The sequence below is a fragment of the Onychomys torridus genome, chromosome 14 (genome assembly GCF_903995425.1).
Source record: "Onychomys torridus chromosome 14, mOncTor1.1, whole genome shotgun sequence".
Lineage (NCBI taxonomy): Eukaryota > Metazoa > Chordata > Mammalia > Rodentia > Cricetidae > Onychomys > Onychomys torridus.
In genome coordinates this window covers 55,757,001-55,772,001 of record NC_050456.1, presented here as the reverse complement: position 1 = coordinate 55,772,001, position 15,001 = coordinate 55,757,001, and the positions used below count along the sequence as shown (strand labels likewise).

Here is a 15,001-nt window from a genome sequence, read left to right as displayed (position 1 = left end):
AAAAAACAGGCGATCAAAAGCACGTAGTAATCCCCCGCTCCGTCCCCCCTGCGCGTCCACGTCGCCAGCTTCCACTGGCCAGAGCTCGGGCAGCTCCCGACGCAGCCTCGCCGTTCCTTCCGGCCCCGGGCTCCGCTCGGCTCCGCTCGGCTCTCGGCTGCCGCGCTCGCTTCGCCTTCGGCTGTTTCCGGAGCCGCAAGCGGCCAGCTGCGGAGAAGCTCCCCGCGCGGGCTGCAGATGTCGGACAGGCAGGCGGCTGAGGGGCCGGCCTTCTGGAGCCCCGCAGCTCGTCGCGGGTCTGCGGGCGGCGTCGGGGACCGACGGGGAGTGGAGGGGAGCCAGGCGGCCTCTTCAGGTACGCAAAGGCCCGGGGCGCTGGAAGGGTGGGTACCGCTCGGCTCGGGGCCGCGCACCTCGGGCGACCCGTGTCCCCACCGCCGCGGGGATCACGGCTGTGCTCGAGGTCATTTTCTACCCCGTTTCGAAATGTCTTGGTTCCCGTCCCGCTTCCTTTCCCAGACCAGCCGGGTTGGCAGTCCCGCTCCTTCCGCTGCATCTCTTCGGCGTCAGTCGGGGTCCACGTCCCACCTCGGTGCGCACCGCGCTCGCCTCCCGACCCTGGCGACCCTGGCGACCCTGGCGACCCTGGCGACCCCACCTCTGTCCCCCGGGCTAGCCTCTCCGCGTGCTCCTGCCGGCGTCTCCCTGGACGCCCGCCTCCCTCTGTCAGAGCCCCGCTTTGCCCTAGCCTCAGAGGCGCGTAGGCCCCCCCGGTACCCAGCCGCCGTCCCCTGCATCCTTCGGAGTGGGAGAGATGGAGAGCAGCCAGACTTGGGAGGCTTTGAGTTCTTGGAGGAACATCAGACTCAAAGCACAGGCAGGAAGCAATGGCCGCAGTAGCGATTTTGGAGCGCTCGCTCATTCTCCGAGACCCACCCTCCTGTTGGGCCAGTGTCTCCCATTTCAGGCCACGCAAGTTCCTTCGTGTGAGTTTACTTGTTGTGTCCAAAGACTAAAGGGACAGTCGTCTACCACGCTGTCACCCTTCAGCCTCGTGATCACCACAGGGGCGCGTAACTAAAAGGACACCCTAGAGGGAGAGAGCTCTGATCTCACTAAGTAGCAAGTAACTGTAAGTAACTGGTTTTTTGAGATCTCAGAGTAGACATCATGAAGTACAGGGACTGAGGCATCGCCGAGGATCCTGGGTGCTTGGTTGGAGTGTGGAATCTCACTTTGAGTGACCTTGGACAAATGACTTAACGTCTCTAAACATGCCTGACTTTGTTCTTTTGTACAGTGTGGGCACTAAAAGTACCTGTGTGCCACCGGCGGGAGGACTGTATGAGCCACTGTGACTAAAGTACTTGATATGGAACCCAAGATGCCCGCTGTACAAAGCAGCTGTCTAGGATGAGATTAAAGTCTGGCTTTGCTCAGCTCAATTACCAGAGCGGCCGCAGAGGTGTTCCAGGATGTATCTTCCAGCATAGTGGCTTTTCTGCATGTATGCCAAATACCTCCTATCGCATGGTGTTGCCACATGCACACATTGTTATTTTATGTTATGGTAATATATTTGATACTTTGGTAATAGAAATTCTAATCAGGGTGGGCTGTATCTCAGTGGTAGAGTTCATATGTGAGGTCCTGGGTTAGACCCTACCACCACCAAAAAAAGGAAAGGGAAAGAAAATTCTAAGCATACTTTTCGGAAAGATTATAAAGGTTAAGCAAAAAGGCCTTTATGGAGATATGATGTATATGTCTCATAAACACCTGTCCCCTGTATATGCCAATATTTATAAATTACAAACTTCTCTTTTATTTCCTCACGGGTTTGTGGTGGACATACCCGTGTCTTTTTTTTTTAAATCGGACCAGAAATACTCTTAACTAACCTTGTATTTGAAATGTTTATCAGGCTGGGAGTTCTGCAAATACTGGCTGAAACCTGTAGGTGAAGGTCTCATTACAAGGATTTGACTGAATATCCAATAATACCCAAGATAACCCTGGGTTAAAGTGATGAATCTCGACCAGGAGCAGTTTGGTACCCCAGGCGACATCTGGCAATATCTGGAAACATTTTTGGTTATCGGAGCTGGAGGCAACAATTGCTGACAGCTAGAAGCCATACATGTTGTTGAAATGTCCTGCAGTGCACAGGCTAGCCCTTGCCATCAGGGTTTGCTTCAGAGATCAGTACTGCTTTTGAGAGAAACCCGGGCCTGACCTTAAGCTGTTACTCCAAAGCTCAGTGGGAATGCTGCTTGGACCAGAGCTTTATAGACCTGGGAGTAAAACCTTACAACTGCTCAAAATTGGGAGTTTGTTCCCACTTGCCAGTAGAAAGTGAGCCGAATTAGCGGTAGAGATTCTAAGAAAGAGTGTAAGGGAAATTATGTCTGTGTCATCTCCTCTGAGAACACAGCAGGGAAAAAGAATAGCTGTTTCCTTGTTACTGAATTGGGGGTTTGAGTATTTCATTTCTTATTCCTTCAAGAGCTCATCAGCATCCAGAATAGTAAAAACTTGTTTTTTGTTTGTTTGTTTTTAACATGTATCGTTTGTATTTTTTGCTGAGGTTTTGGTAAAAGGAAGGGTTCATGTTTGTATAAGCAAAAGTCTCTAGCGGTTATGGTGTCCTTAGTGTCTTAGGAACTGTGATTGTTTTTAATAGTTTTTTTTTTTTTTTTTTTAATTCGGGGGCACCTGGGTTTTTCAGTTCCCCAGAGGAGAGAGAAACGATTCCTTCTATCATGAAACTCTCTGAGGAATACATATTACATCATTTAAAGGCAGGTCATTTTTTTTTTTTTTTTTTTAAAGTCTATAGAGCTCTGGGGAAAATTAAGGGCAGTGTTTATTATGATCTCAGTAGGAACTTAGTTTGATGCATATGACCAAGTATTTGATGTTGAGGACTGGAAATGGTCAGGTGAACTTGTTTATGGGTCTGCTGTGGGACTACAAGCATCGCAGTGTGTCATAGTGACGGAAGTGTCCCATATCTGAGATTGTTTCACGCTCAGTTAATTAGGAGTTGAAATTTGCTAACTCCCTGTTGGATGGTACAGAGTGGTGGAAGTTTATACTAAAAAACACTTTTTCTCTTTATTTTTTTAATTTCCTCTTCTGATTTTTACATCAACATGCTAATAATGGGTTTGCCTGTGGCTTTTAAAAAAATAATTTTTGTGTTTTTACCATGTTGATAGTTGGTTATCATGCCATACTTTAGTTTATGCAGTATAATATACATGTGTTATCTGAATGATCACTGAGGAGCCACTCAGCCCCACTCTTAAGTGCTGTAGGGAAATTGGGCCTTATGGTCACTGAATTTGACTGAAACCCAACTGAGTTAAGCCTCTCAAATCTTAACCACATCACCTACTTTTGGGTCCTCTACTCTAGAAAAAAAAAAAAAAAAGCCGAGATAATTATATCTGCAGCTGTTTAGCAAAAGGGACGTCTTATGAACTCTAAAGAAACCTTGACCTAATAGTCACATACTTTGCGGAAAACCTGCTTTTTGGCTTTCCTGTAAAGAAAACACCAATATACACAGTAAGCTCTGATCTTTACCTTGATTAGAATGTCTGAGCCACACTCGGTAACCTGAACAGAAAATCAAACTTTTGAAAATGGTCAAGAGCCATATCTGGTGACACACACCTTTCATCCCAGCACTTGGGAGGCAGAGGTAAGTGGATCTCTATGAGTTCGAGGCCAGCCTGGTCTATAGGGCTACACAGAGAAACCCTATCTAAAAAAAAAACCAAAAAGAAAAAAAAAACCCAAAAAACCCAAAAAACAAAAAACAAAATAAAACCAAACCAAAACAAGAAAAGCAAAGAAAGAAAATGGTCAAGTATAAATTATTTGAAGAAGGCGTCTGCTTTGTGCCTGGCTGCCGTCGAGGACATCAGTGATAAACTATTACCTGAAGCTTCCAGTCTTCCTCCTCCACGTGATGTTTCCAAGACTGTGGCCAGTTAGGAACCATGGCAATAATCCTGTCACATTGAAGAATACCTGATTTCACTATTATTAGGTTACTCTTTTAAATTTGTATTTCGGTCTTAATGTTATACACGATATCACTGGCTTGATAGATTACATTTTTATGGTCATACTAAGATAAGCAAATATGTATTCGTTAAAATCTGTCTTGATTTCTCTAGAAACACATGGAGAATTAGCTTATATTTGACTGGCCAGTTAAACTCTGCACTATTGAAAAATTGGCTTTTCCTTTTTCATAGTGTTTAAATTTCAGAAACCTCAAAGGATCTGTTTATACTAGTTTTTTTCCTGTCTCTCAAACAACATTCCATCTTCCCACACTCTATACTTCTGGAAATAAACTTATGTTTTTCTTACCCCTTTTTACTTCCTGCCTATCTGAATCCACTTGGAAGTTGTTTTTATCAGCAGTTCTTGCATAATTTAGGGCATTCCTTTAAACATAAAAAAAAAAAATCTTCTCATTTTTTCCCTGCAGACATCAAGCTGCTTGAAAAAAAGATGCCTTGAGAAGTAGAAGTGATTCTTAATATATGAGATTTGCATAGCCTGACTGATAAAGAGAAGTGGAAATGACTCACTGTGTTGGTACAGGTGCACAAACATGTCAAGCCCCACTTTACAGCAGTGGTCCTCAACCTTTCTAATGCCAAGACCCTTTAATTCTTATATTTTGGTTGTGAGCCTAGCCTTTAACGGCTGAGCCATCTCTCCAACCTGCCGAGACCCTTTAACACAGTTCTTCATGTTGTGGTGACCCCTAACCATAAAATTATTCTGTTGCTACTTCATAGTTGTAATTTTGCTACTGCTATGGATCATAATGTTAATATCGGATATGCAGGATATCTGATATGCAATCCTTGTGAAAAGATCATTCATCCCGCACGGGGTCGGAGACCCATAGGTTGAGAACCACTGCCCACCAATGGCCATCACAGTTAAAACCTTATTTTCCATTGACTCACTTCTTTGCACAGTCTATTCTACAGGTTTATTCCTGTTTAAGGATGTAGGCACAACCGGGGAAGTGGTGGCGCACGCCTTTAATCCCAGCACTTGGGAGGCAGAGGTAGACAGATCTCAGTGAGTTGAAGGCCAGCCTGGTTTGCAAAGTGAGTTCCAGGAGAGCCAAGACTATCCCACAGAGAAACCCTCAAAAAACAAACAAGCAAACAAACAAACAAACCAAAAGAGAGAGAGAGAGAGAGAGAGAGAGAGAGAGAGGGAGAGAGGGAGGGAGGGAGGGAGGGAGGGAGGGAGGGAGGAAAGAAAAAAGTGTATACATAAAGTTATAGCATCTTTTGGAGTGATAAAAGATTTGGGGGAAAAAGGTGTTTATCTATGGAGAACTCGTAAATTAATGACTTGTTTTTTTTTTAATCAAATGAAATATTTTGCTATAGAGAAGAATGCGGAAGTTTTTGTGTACAGTTATGGAAGATATCTGAGGTGTAACTGGAAAAAGTAAAATGTGCAGTATTGTGTCTGATGTCCTGGTTTCTGTAGGAAATGTGAAATTCATGTGTATATGTATGTTTGTTATAGCCTTCACTACATTCACACAAACATACACATTACCTTTACATGCATAAATTCTCTGGAAGACTACAGGAAACCCAATAATATTGATTCCCTTTGGAGGTGGAGGCTAACATAGAAGGAAGCTTTCATGATGTGCCTTTGCCATTTTGGAATTTTGCATAACAAGAATATATCACCTATTCAGAAAAAAGATCATATACAAATGTGTGCTAGAAGGTTCTTCGCTGTGTTTCTTTTCTAAAATTAGAGTCTTTCTGCATATCAGGGAAGATCTTTTTTTAAAAGTCAGATTTTTGTTTTTCAAGACAGGGTTTCTCTGTGTTGTTTTGGTGCCTGTCCTGGAACTCGCTCTGTAGACCAGGCTGGCCTTGAACTCACAGAGATCCACCTGGCTCTGCTTCCCAAGTGCTGGGATTAAAGGCACACACCATCACTGCCCGGCAAAACTGATTTTTTTTTTTAAATGAAATAGAGGATATCAATATCTTTCAGTATTATCTTTATGTTATAGTTTACATTTTATTGTTTTAAACCAATTCATTGCTAATTTAAAACTATATTAGGATTTGTTTGTTTGTTTGTTTGTTTTGTTTTGGTTTTGACTCTTTTTAAGACAGGATCTCACTATGTAGCTCCGACTGTCCTAGAACTCACTCTATAGACCAGGCTGGGCTTTAGCTCCACTTGCCTCTGCCTCCAGAGTGCTGGGATTAAAGGCATGCGCCACTACACCTAGCTAAGATTTCTTTTAAAAATAAAAAGACCAATTATCTACTTTCATAATGTACCATTGCCAACAAAATCATTCCATTAGTAATTATTTTGTTAGTACACTTAAAGATTTCATTAATTTAATTTTATTTTCAGATAGAGTCTCATTATGTAGCCCTGGCTCGTGTGGAACTTGCTATGTAGACTGGGCTGGCCTCAAACTTAAAAAGATCTGACTGCCTCTGTCTCCCTAGTGCTGGGATCAAAGGTGTGCACCACACGCCTAGCAAAGATTTATTTATTTATTTGTTTGTTTGTTTATATTTTGCTTTTTTTGAAACAGGGTTTCTGTGGGTAGCCTTGACTGTCCTGGAACTCACTCTGTAGACCAGGCTGGCCTCAAATTCATTGAGATCCACCTGCCTCTGCCTCCAGAGTGTTGACATTAAAAGTGTGCACCACCACTGCCTGGCTTATTTTTATTTTTAATCATGTGTATGTGTGGATGTGAATTTGTACGTGTGTATGCCTGCAGAGGTGAAGAGTGTGTGGGGTACCCTAGAACAGGAGTTATAGGCAGTTTTGATCCCACTACCCCAGCATGGGAACTCAGGCCTTCTTCTAGCAGTTACGCTTTCTTAACTGCTGAGCCGGCTCTCCAGATCCACGTGCTCCTTATTAGTGATCTTTACTAATTTTAGAGTTCTTTACTCATATTTGCTCTGCACTCTTCCTCACTGCTCTTCTCCTGCTCTTGCTGCTCTCTCTCCCTCCAAAATAGTCTCCTTTCTGTTCTTTTGTGTGTGTGTGTGTGTGTGTGTGTGTGTGTAGAGACAGATTCCATACACGAGAGAAAGTGTCATGTTTTGTCTTTCTTACCCCTCGCTCCTCTATTTACCCTCCCCCTCACCGTAGACTCCTTCCTCCTCTCACATAGTTCCTCTTTTATGACATACATGTGTATTTGTATACCCACACACATATGAACATCACATACATACAAAACAACAACCACAGCCTGCCAGGTGCATGGCTGGGGTGTCTGTCAGTTGAGTGTGTAGACCTTTATCTTTCCTACAGTGTTCCTGGTGTTGTGCCTGGTGTCTGTGATAGCTCACCTCACTCTCTTGGGGGTGGGGGACTGCTGGTTACTTTTTACTTGCGGTAGAGTCAGGTTCTGTCACCCTCCTGAGAATCCCCACTGATGTCACCTCGAGTGACTAACGTTCCAGCTGGGAATGTCTTCCCATATGCATTAGGACTTGTGGAAGCACACACAGTATGGCGATCTTTATGAGAGGACTGGTCTCCCTACTTCCTAAACCCACTAAGAGTTCATACCATGTTGGAGGGGTGTGGTTGTCAATTTCTCATAGTCCGCTGGAGCCCCAGAATTCTTATCTCTATAACAGCGAACCTCATAGCAAATGTTTGGTGTCAGGGTTTGATATCCCCCACCCCCAAACTCAGGCTCAAGGTTACTGAACTCCAAAGTCTTTTTCAGGTGATGAGGTTAGCCCCTCACCATTGCCTTCACCACCCCACCCCCTCCAAAAATAAACAGCTTAGCTGTGTGGTCGGTCAGAGCCTCCTGCTGCTTGTTCTTTTTGGCTTGTGAGCATCTGGCCCTGACTCCTGCTCTCCAGGACTGGCGCCTCCTCAGTTGTCTCTTAGTCTAGAGCTTGTCTTCCTGGCTGGTTATTGTTCCCTATACCCCTAGGGTAGCTGAGTTTTAAATACTAGGTTTCCTCTCTAACCATACACTCAGCCATAGCACACTGAGGCACAGTAAGGGACCAAAAGGAAGTCCTTTCTGTTGCTGACCCATCCCACCGGAGGACTCACTGGGTCCCCACAACCCACAGCTAGATTTGAGGCTCGTGAGAACTATTGGCTTCTTCTGTGGGTGGCACTGCCTGCCTTCACCTGGACTGCCTCAGTGATCTTTTGGATGGGGCTCTGCTTCCCTTCCCGCAGATTCTAGCTGTGACCCTGAGCTGTGTGCACGTTGCTCCTTTTGGCTCTTTCTGCACTGTTCAGTGGTCCTGGCATTCATTCTCTTTGTGGACTAGAAGTTGCCCCATGTGATGTGGGGGAAAAAAAAAAAGAAAACAACAAAAACCAAAGCACATACCTCCCCAAATCTCCGGCCCTCCCTCCAGGCCCCACCTCTTAAACGTCCACTCATTTTCCAGTGTCTTCACTCTGGGGCCCAGGTTCCTTACGCGTGAACCTTTACACAGACATAAACCGTACCCAAACCACAGCAGTCACCATAGAGTGACAAGCTCAGACCCTGTGCAAAACCTCTTGTAGAGGGATCGTATAGATTACTGAGAGAAAATAAAACGTGTCTAAACAAATAGAGGGCCTTGGCTGTCTAGTAAGTTTGAGGCCAGCCTGGCTAGAGGAGTCTCTCTTGCCCTCTCATATGTCAGTAAGTAAATGGAAGCATGCTTTGTGTTTGTAGAGTGGAAAACCAAGATTACAAAGATGTTGTTTATTCCCAGGTTGGTTCTGTAGAAAAGGCAATGTCAGGAGAGTTTTGGAGTTTTCTTGGGGGCAGTTCTGGAGTGTACATACAAATGAGAGGCTGAAAAGGCTCTAAAATATGCCAAGCATAGAAAGCCTTGCGTTGCAGAACAGCTGGATCCTAAAGAGTATAAAAAAAGCTTACCTTATTTTATTATGCTCCACTTTATTACACTTCATAGATAATGGCATCTTACGAATTGAAATCTTGATCATTCTATACTGAGCAAATATGTTCAGCAAGTATGTTTTTCTTTTTTCTTTTTGGTTTTTTCGAGACAGGGTTTCTCTGGGTAGCTTTGTGGTTTTCCTGGAACTCACTTGGTAGCCCAGGCTAGCCTTGAACTCACAGAGATCCGCCTGGCTGTGCCTCCCAAGTGCTGGGATTAAAGGCATGCGCCACCACCGCCCGGCTCAAGTATGTTTTTCTAATAGTGTGTTCTCACTTCTTATCATGGTTATATTCTGATAATCCTCACAATATTTCAAGCATTCGTTGTTATATATGTTAGTGGTGATCTGTGATCAGTGGTCATTGATGTTAATATGGAACTTGTTTTGGGGGCACCACAAATGACTCTCATGTAGTTTGGCAGCCTTAGAAACAGAGGTCATAAGTGAGGCCAGGAGTGGTTGATGTCTGCAGGTGGCTTAGAAAGCAGCAACGATTACCAGGTCTTTTCTAGAGCAATAAGAATGATCAGAATGAGGACAAGATTCACTAGATGCTTTTAAGTTTAAATTCTGAATGCAAACATATCCAATGTAGGGGTTTTTGTTAGGTTACTTGTTGCATGCAACAGAGGCTAATTCTAATAGCCTTAAGCAGAAAGAGGATTTATTAGAGGGATAAGGAGGACTCACCAAATCACTATAAAGCAAGAGTGAGACTCCAGAGGCCACACAAGAACAGTATGAGTGCTCTGGCTGCTGCTGGAATTCTGCTCATATGCCAATCCTGTTTCAGGTCCCAGGCAGAGACATTAGATCATGTGCCTGTCCCCTGACTTTCTGGGATTAGGAATTGAAGGTCTTTTATTTCATTCTTTACTGTGTATGAAACAGCAGGGAGATGGATGGATGTTTAAAAGCCAAAACACTGGCAAATGACTACTGCATCTGCCATCCTGAGGGACCTGCAGATACAATTTATATCACCACTGTGGGTTGTTAAGGGTCAGAAGTAGACATACCTACCAGTTATTCTACAATGGAGGGCAGTGGACTTCAGATCTGTACCATTAAACTAGATATAAATTTTCAGCAGGGCTTTAGGATATGTCACAGGCAACGTTTTAGCCTATAGGAAAGAAAATAAAAGGTGTTAGAAGCCAGCATCAGTGTACCAAAACCAAATTTGACCACCTAGTTATTGTATAATTGTGTCTTCTCTAGTCTGTCTCAACTCTCTTTACTAGTTAGTGTTGGTGGATGTTTCCTTCCCACCCTCTAGTTCCCAAATAACTGACACGGAGACTTAATATTAATTACAAATGCTTGGCCAATAGCACAGCTTGTTACTTGCTAACTCTTACATTTTTAAATTAACTCATTTCCATTCCTTTACTTGCTGTCACATGGCTCTTGGCTTGTTACCTCACTTTGTACACGTCCTGCTTCCTCTGTTTCTGGCTGGCGACTCATCTATCTCTGCCCTCCTTTTTCCCAGCCTCCTCTGTGTCTGGCTGTCCCTCCTATACTTCCTGCCTAACTATAGACCAGCCAGTTCTTTAGCAACTAATGAGAGTGATACATTTTCACAGTGTACAGGAGGATTATTCCACAGCAAGTTATAGATCCTCAGTCCTCTGTGGACTTTTTCAGAAGCCTTTTATCTGACCTGGTATCCACCCCTACTGATGGCTGCCACAAAATTGTACCCAGGGCCTGATGTATGCTAGACAAATGCTCTGCCACTGAATTTTACCTCCAGTCCTGTTTACCTGCGTATACCTTTGCTCTGGCTTCCAGCCATACTAAACTGCAGCAATAATGAGCGAGTGAGTGAGTGAGTGAGTGAGTGAGTGTGTATGTGTGTGTGTGTGCGCGCGCACACGCGAGACACTTTTGCTTATTCATTTTCCTTTGCCTGCAGTCCCCTCTCCATCTGACTTGGCAGGGACCTACTTACTCATTAAGACAGTGTAATTATCGTCTCTTTCAGGGAGCCTTTGATACCTGTCCACTTTGTTAAGTGTTTGTGTGATAATGCAGCTAATAATTCTAGCTAAACAGTATCACGTATTTACAGTTACTTGCTTTCCAGTTTACTTCCTCCAGTAGACTGAGTCTTTGAAAGTACACATTTAACTCTGTTCACAGAATGGAAACATAGTACCTGGCATGTAGCAGGGGCCTGGTAAAGGTCTGTTGAGTTGAGATTGTCCTTAGAGTTCTTTTTTTTTTTTTTTTAAATGTGAGTCCTGTGTGTTCCACAAAATGTTTGGCAGAGTGGTATCTGAAGGACAGATTCTGTGCTCTGTTCTAAATGGATGAAAGGTGAGGGCTAGGGAGATCACTTAGTAAAGTGCTTGCTGAGTTCTGGTCCCCACTGCCATGTAAAAAGCCAAGCATGGCATCATATAACTGTAATCCCAGTGTTGAGAGAGCAGAGGCAGGAGGACCCCTGGGGTTTGCTGGCCAGCCAGTTAAGCCAATTGGTGAACTCCAGGAAAAGCCTATCTCAAAAAGTAAGAGAGAAGCCAGAGAGATGGCACAGTGGGTAAAATCACTTGCACTGAATTCCTAGCATGTGGTGGTACACATCTGATATCCCAGCACTTCTCTGGTGGCAGAGATGGGAGAATTGCCCGGAAGTTCAAGTGCCAGCTAGCCTGAGTGCACAGTACAGCAGCAAGAAACAGCAAGGGAGACCCCACCTCAAAACAAAGTGGAGGGCATGAACTGACTCCTGAAAGATTTCCTCTGACCTCCACACTTAATCTGTGGCATACATAGCTGTACTCACATGTCACACACACATACATATACACATACATGCACATATAAATTAAAAATATTTGGATAGAGGGCTGAGTGTGGGAGTGGACATCTTTAATCCCAGCATTCTGGAGGCAAAGCAGGCAGACCTCTGTTCATTCAAGGCCAGCCTGGTCTACATAGCAAGTTCCAGGCCAACCAGTTGTGCTTAATGAGACCATATCTCAATAAAATAAAATAATAAAATAAAATAAAATAAAAAGGCCTCCACAGTCACATGCACATGTATCTGTACACATCAGTTTGTACATTTGAACACCTACACACATAATGCACATATACACAAAAGAGTCATTACTGGGGCTGGGGAGATGGCTCAGTGATTTAGAGCACTGGCTGCTTTTCCAGAGGACCCGGCTTCAATTCCCAGTGCCTAAATGGCAGCTCACAGCTGTCTGTAATTCTAGTTATAGGGGATATGACACCTTCACACTAATGCACATAAAATAAAGTTAAAAGAATCCAGCCGGGTGGTGGTGGCACACGCCTTTAATCCCAGCACTCGGGAGGCAGAGGCAGGCGGATCTTTGTGAGTTCGAGGCCAGCCTGGTCTACAGAGTGATTTCCAGGAAAGGCGCAAAGCTACACAGAGAAACCCTGTCTTGAAAAACAAAAAAAAAAAAAACAAAACAAAGCAAAAAAAAAAAAAAAAGAATCCTTATTAAAAAAAAAAAAAGAGTCATTACTGAGTGAAAATGAATGTAGGCTAATGGTATACATGGTATGAGCTTATTTTTTAAAGAAAAAGAGAAAATATTTTATATGCATTAAGGTTTTTGTTTTTGTTATCTTAGGGTTTCTGTTTCTGTGAAGAGACCCTATGACCACAGCAATTCTTATAAAGGAAAACATTTTTAATTGGAGTGGCTTACATTTGCAGAGGTTTAGTCCATTATCATCATGGCAGGACATGGTAGTGTGCAAGCAGACATGGTGCTGGAGAAGGAGCTGAGAGCCCTGTATCTTAATCTACAGTCACTAGGAAGTGAACTGACCTAAGTGTAGCTTGAGCATAGGAGACCTCAAAGCCTGCCCTCACAACGACACACTTCCCCCAACAAGGCCACATCTACTTCAACAAGACCACACCTCCTAATAGTGCCTCTCCCTATGAGCTTATTGGCGGCCAGTTACATTCAGACTACCACAGTTTTTTGGGTTTTTTTTTTGAGACAGGGTTTCTCTGTGTAGCCTTGGCTGTCCTGGAACTCACACTGTAGACCTAGCTGGCCTCCATGCACTTGCCTCTACCTCCTGAGTGCTGGAATTAAAAGCATGGGTCCCCATCCCCACCCCCCAACCCCCTGCCATCTGGCTAAGGGTTTGTTTTGATGATATAAATTATCAAAAGATTTTAAGTTAAAATAGTAGTGTGTAATTATGATCTATCAGATTGGTAAAGATTATGTGCACATTAAGATATGGAAAATGGTCACATTTATTTACCACTATCATAAGTGAAACCTGGAGAGAAATTGGATAATGGGTATGAAAGTCTTGATGGGCAGGCAGACCCTGTGACAAGGAATTTCATTTCTGGGGATTTCTTATAAGGTAGCAAAATGAAAGAGATATAGATATATGTATATATATATGTGCTCTAACTTAATACAGATAAACACAAATTAAAAGTAATATATTAGTTACTTATCTTGTTGCTATTGTAAAATACCCTGACAAAAGCAACTTAAGGGGAAAAGGGTTTATTTTTGACCACAGTTCAAGAGTATACTCCATCATGGAGAGTTTCTTAGTTACTTTTCTATTGCTGTGGAGAGACGCCATGACCAAGACATCTCAAAAAAGGAAACATTTAACTGGGGGCTTGCTTCCAGTTTTAGAGGGTGAGTCCATGACTGTCATGCTGTGGAGCATGGCAGCAGGCATGGCACTGGAGTAGTGGCTGAGAGTTTACACCTGACCCGTAAGCAAGAGATAAAGAAAGAGAGGGGTGTATGTAGATAACTGGGAATGGCATACATCTTTTGAAACATAAAAGCCTACCGCAGTGACATACTTCCTCCAACAAGGCCACACCCCCTAATCCTTCCCAAACAGTTCCATCAGCTGGGGAGGAAATATTCAAGCACATGCATCCATGGGGCCATTATCGTTCAAATCACCACAAGGAAGAAGTTGTGGTGGTAGGAGCTTGAGGTGCCAGTCAAGTGGTCAAGTGGCATCCAGAGTCAGGAGATAGGATGGTGAGTGCTCAGCTAGCTTCCTCCTTTTTATGCAGTCTGTGACTCAAGCCCAGGGGATGGTGCCCCTATTTTCAGAGTGGGTCCTCTCACTCCAGTTGACACAGTCAAGACAGTCCTTCCCAGGCAAGCCCAGAGACTAACCTAACCTAGTAGTTCCTCATTGGCACGCACACAGCTGCTAGCTCACTTTTATCTGATAAAAATATGTTAATGTATCAAGTTGACCATTGGCATTAACTATCACAGATAGCAAGTTGCACGTGGTGGTAAACATATGCAGTCCTGGCAATTCAGGAAGCTAGGGTTAAATAAATACTTGAGCCCAGAAGTTCAAGACCAGCCTGGGCAACATAGTGAGATCCTGTCTCAGAGAAAGAAAACTAAAGTAACATTCATCACATGTTGAATTCTGTCAATTTCCTCAATGGTTCACAAATTTCACTCTGATGTTCAATTGTGGGAAAATAGGCATTCACTTATTGCTGCTATGAAAGCAAAATGATAGATGGTCTCTGCCAAAGACGACAGTCTGGCAAAAATGTGAAATACACGTAAGGCGCTATAGCACAATTTGTAATGTAATTAATGGAATAAAAACTGGAAATAACACTGATGCCCACCATTAAGGATGAGAGTATGGTATTCATGCCCATAATCAACTATTCCATTTTAAAACACACATGAAATAATTTTAGGCTCCTGAAATTATTATTGTGGCTTTTTGAGACAGGGTCACTCTATGAAGCTTCAGCTAGCCTCAAACTCCTGATTCTCCTGCCTCAGCCTTTTCAGTTAGTATGTGCTCTTGAATGATGGACCCCTTGTCATTAAATAGTAGCTTTGGTTGTCTTTTGTGACACCGTTTGGCTTGATACATATATGCATATGTGCGTGTTTGTTTGATTGAGTTTTAGGTTTGTTTTTTTTTTTTTTAAAGATTTATTTATTTATTATATATACAGCATGTTTTGACTGCA

At 43.4% G+C, this 15,001-nt stretch overlaps 1 protein-coding gene across 2 annotated transcripts in view; it reads left to right on the top strand.

Moving 5' to 3' along the window:
• The first annotated feature begins 14 nt into the window (after window positions 1-14).
• The window catches only part of Tmed8 (transmembrane p24 trafficking protein family member 8), a 28,329-nt gene continuing 13,342 nt past the window's right edge, over window positions 15-15,001 (top strand). The window contains exon 1 of one of the 2 annotated variants that reach the window (XM_036206202.1): window positions 15-355. In XM_036206202.1, coding sequence (XP_036062095.1) covers window positions 238-355 — 118 coding nt within the window. In that variant the 5' untranslated portion in view covers window positions 15-237. The remainder of the gene's footprint in view (window positions 356-15,001) is intronic. The other variant, XM_036206201.1, reaches the window with a different exon arrangement.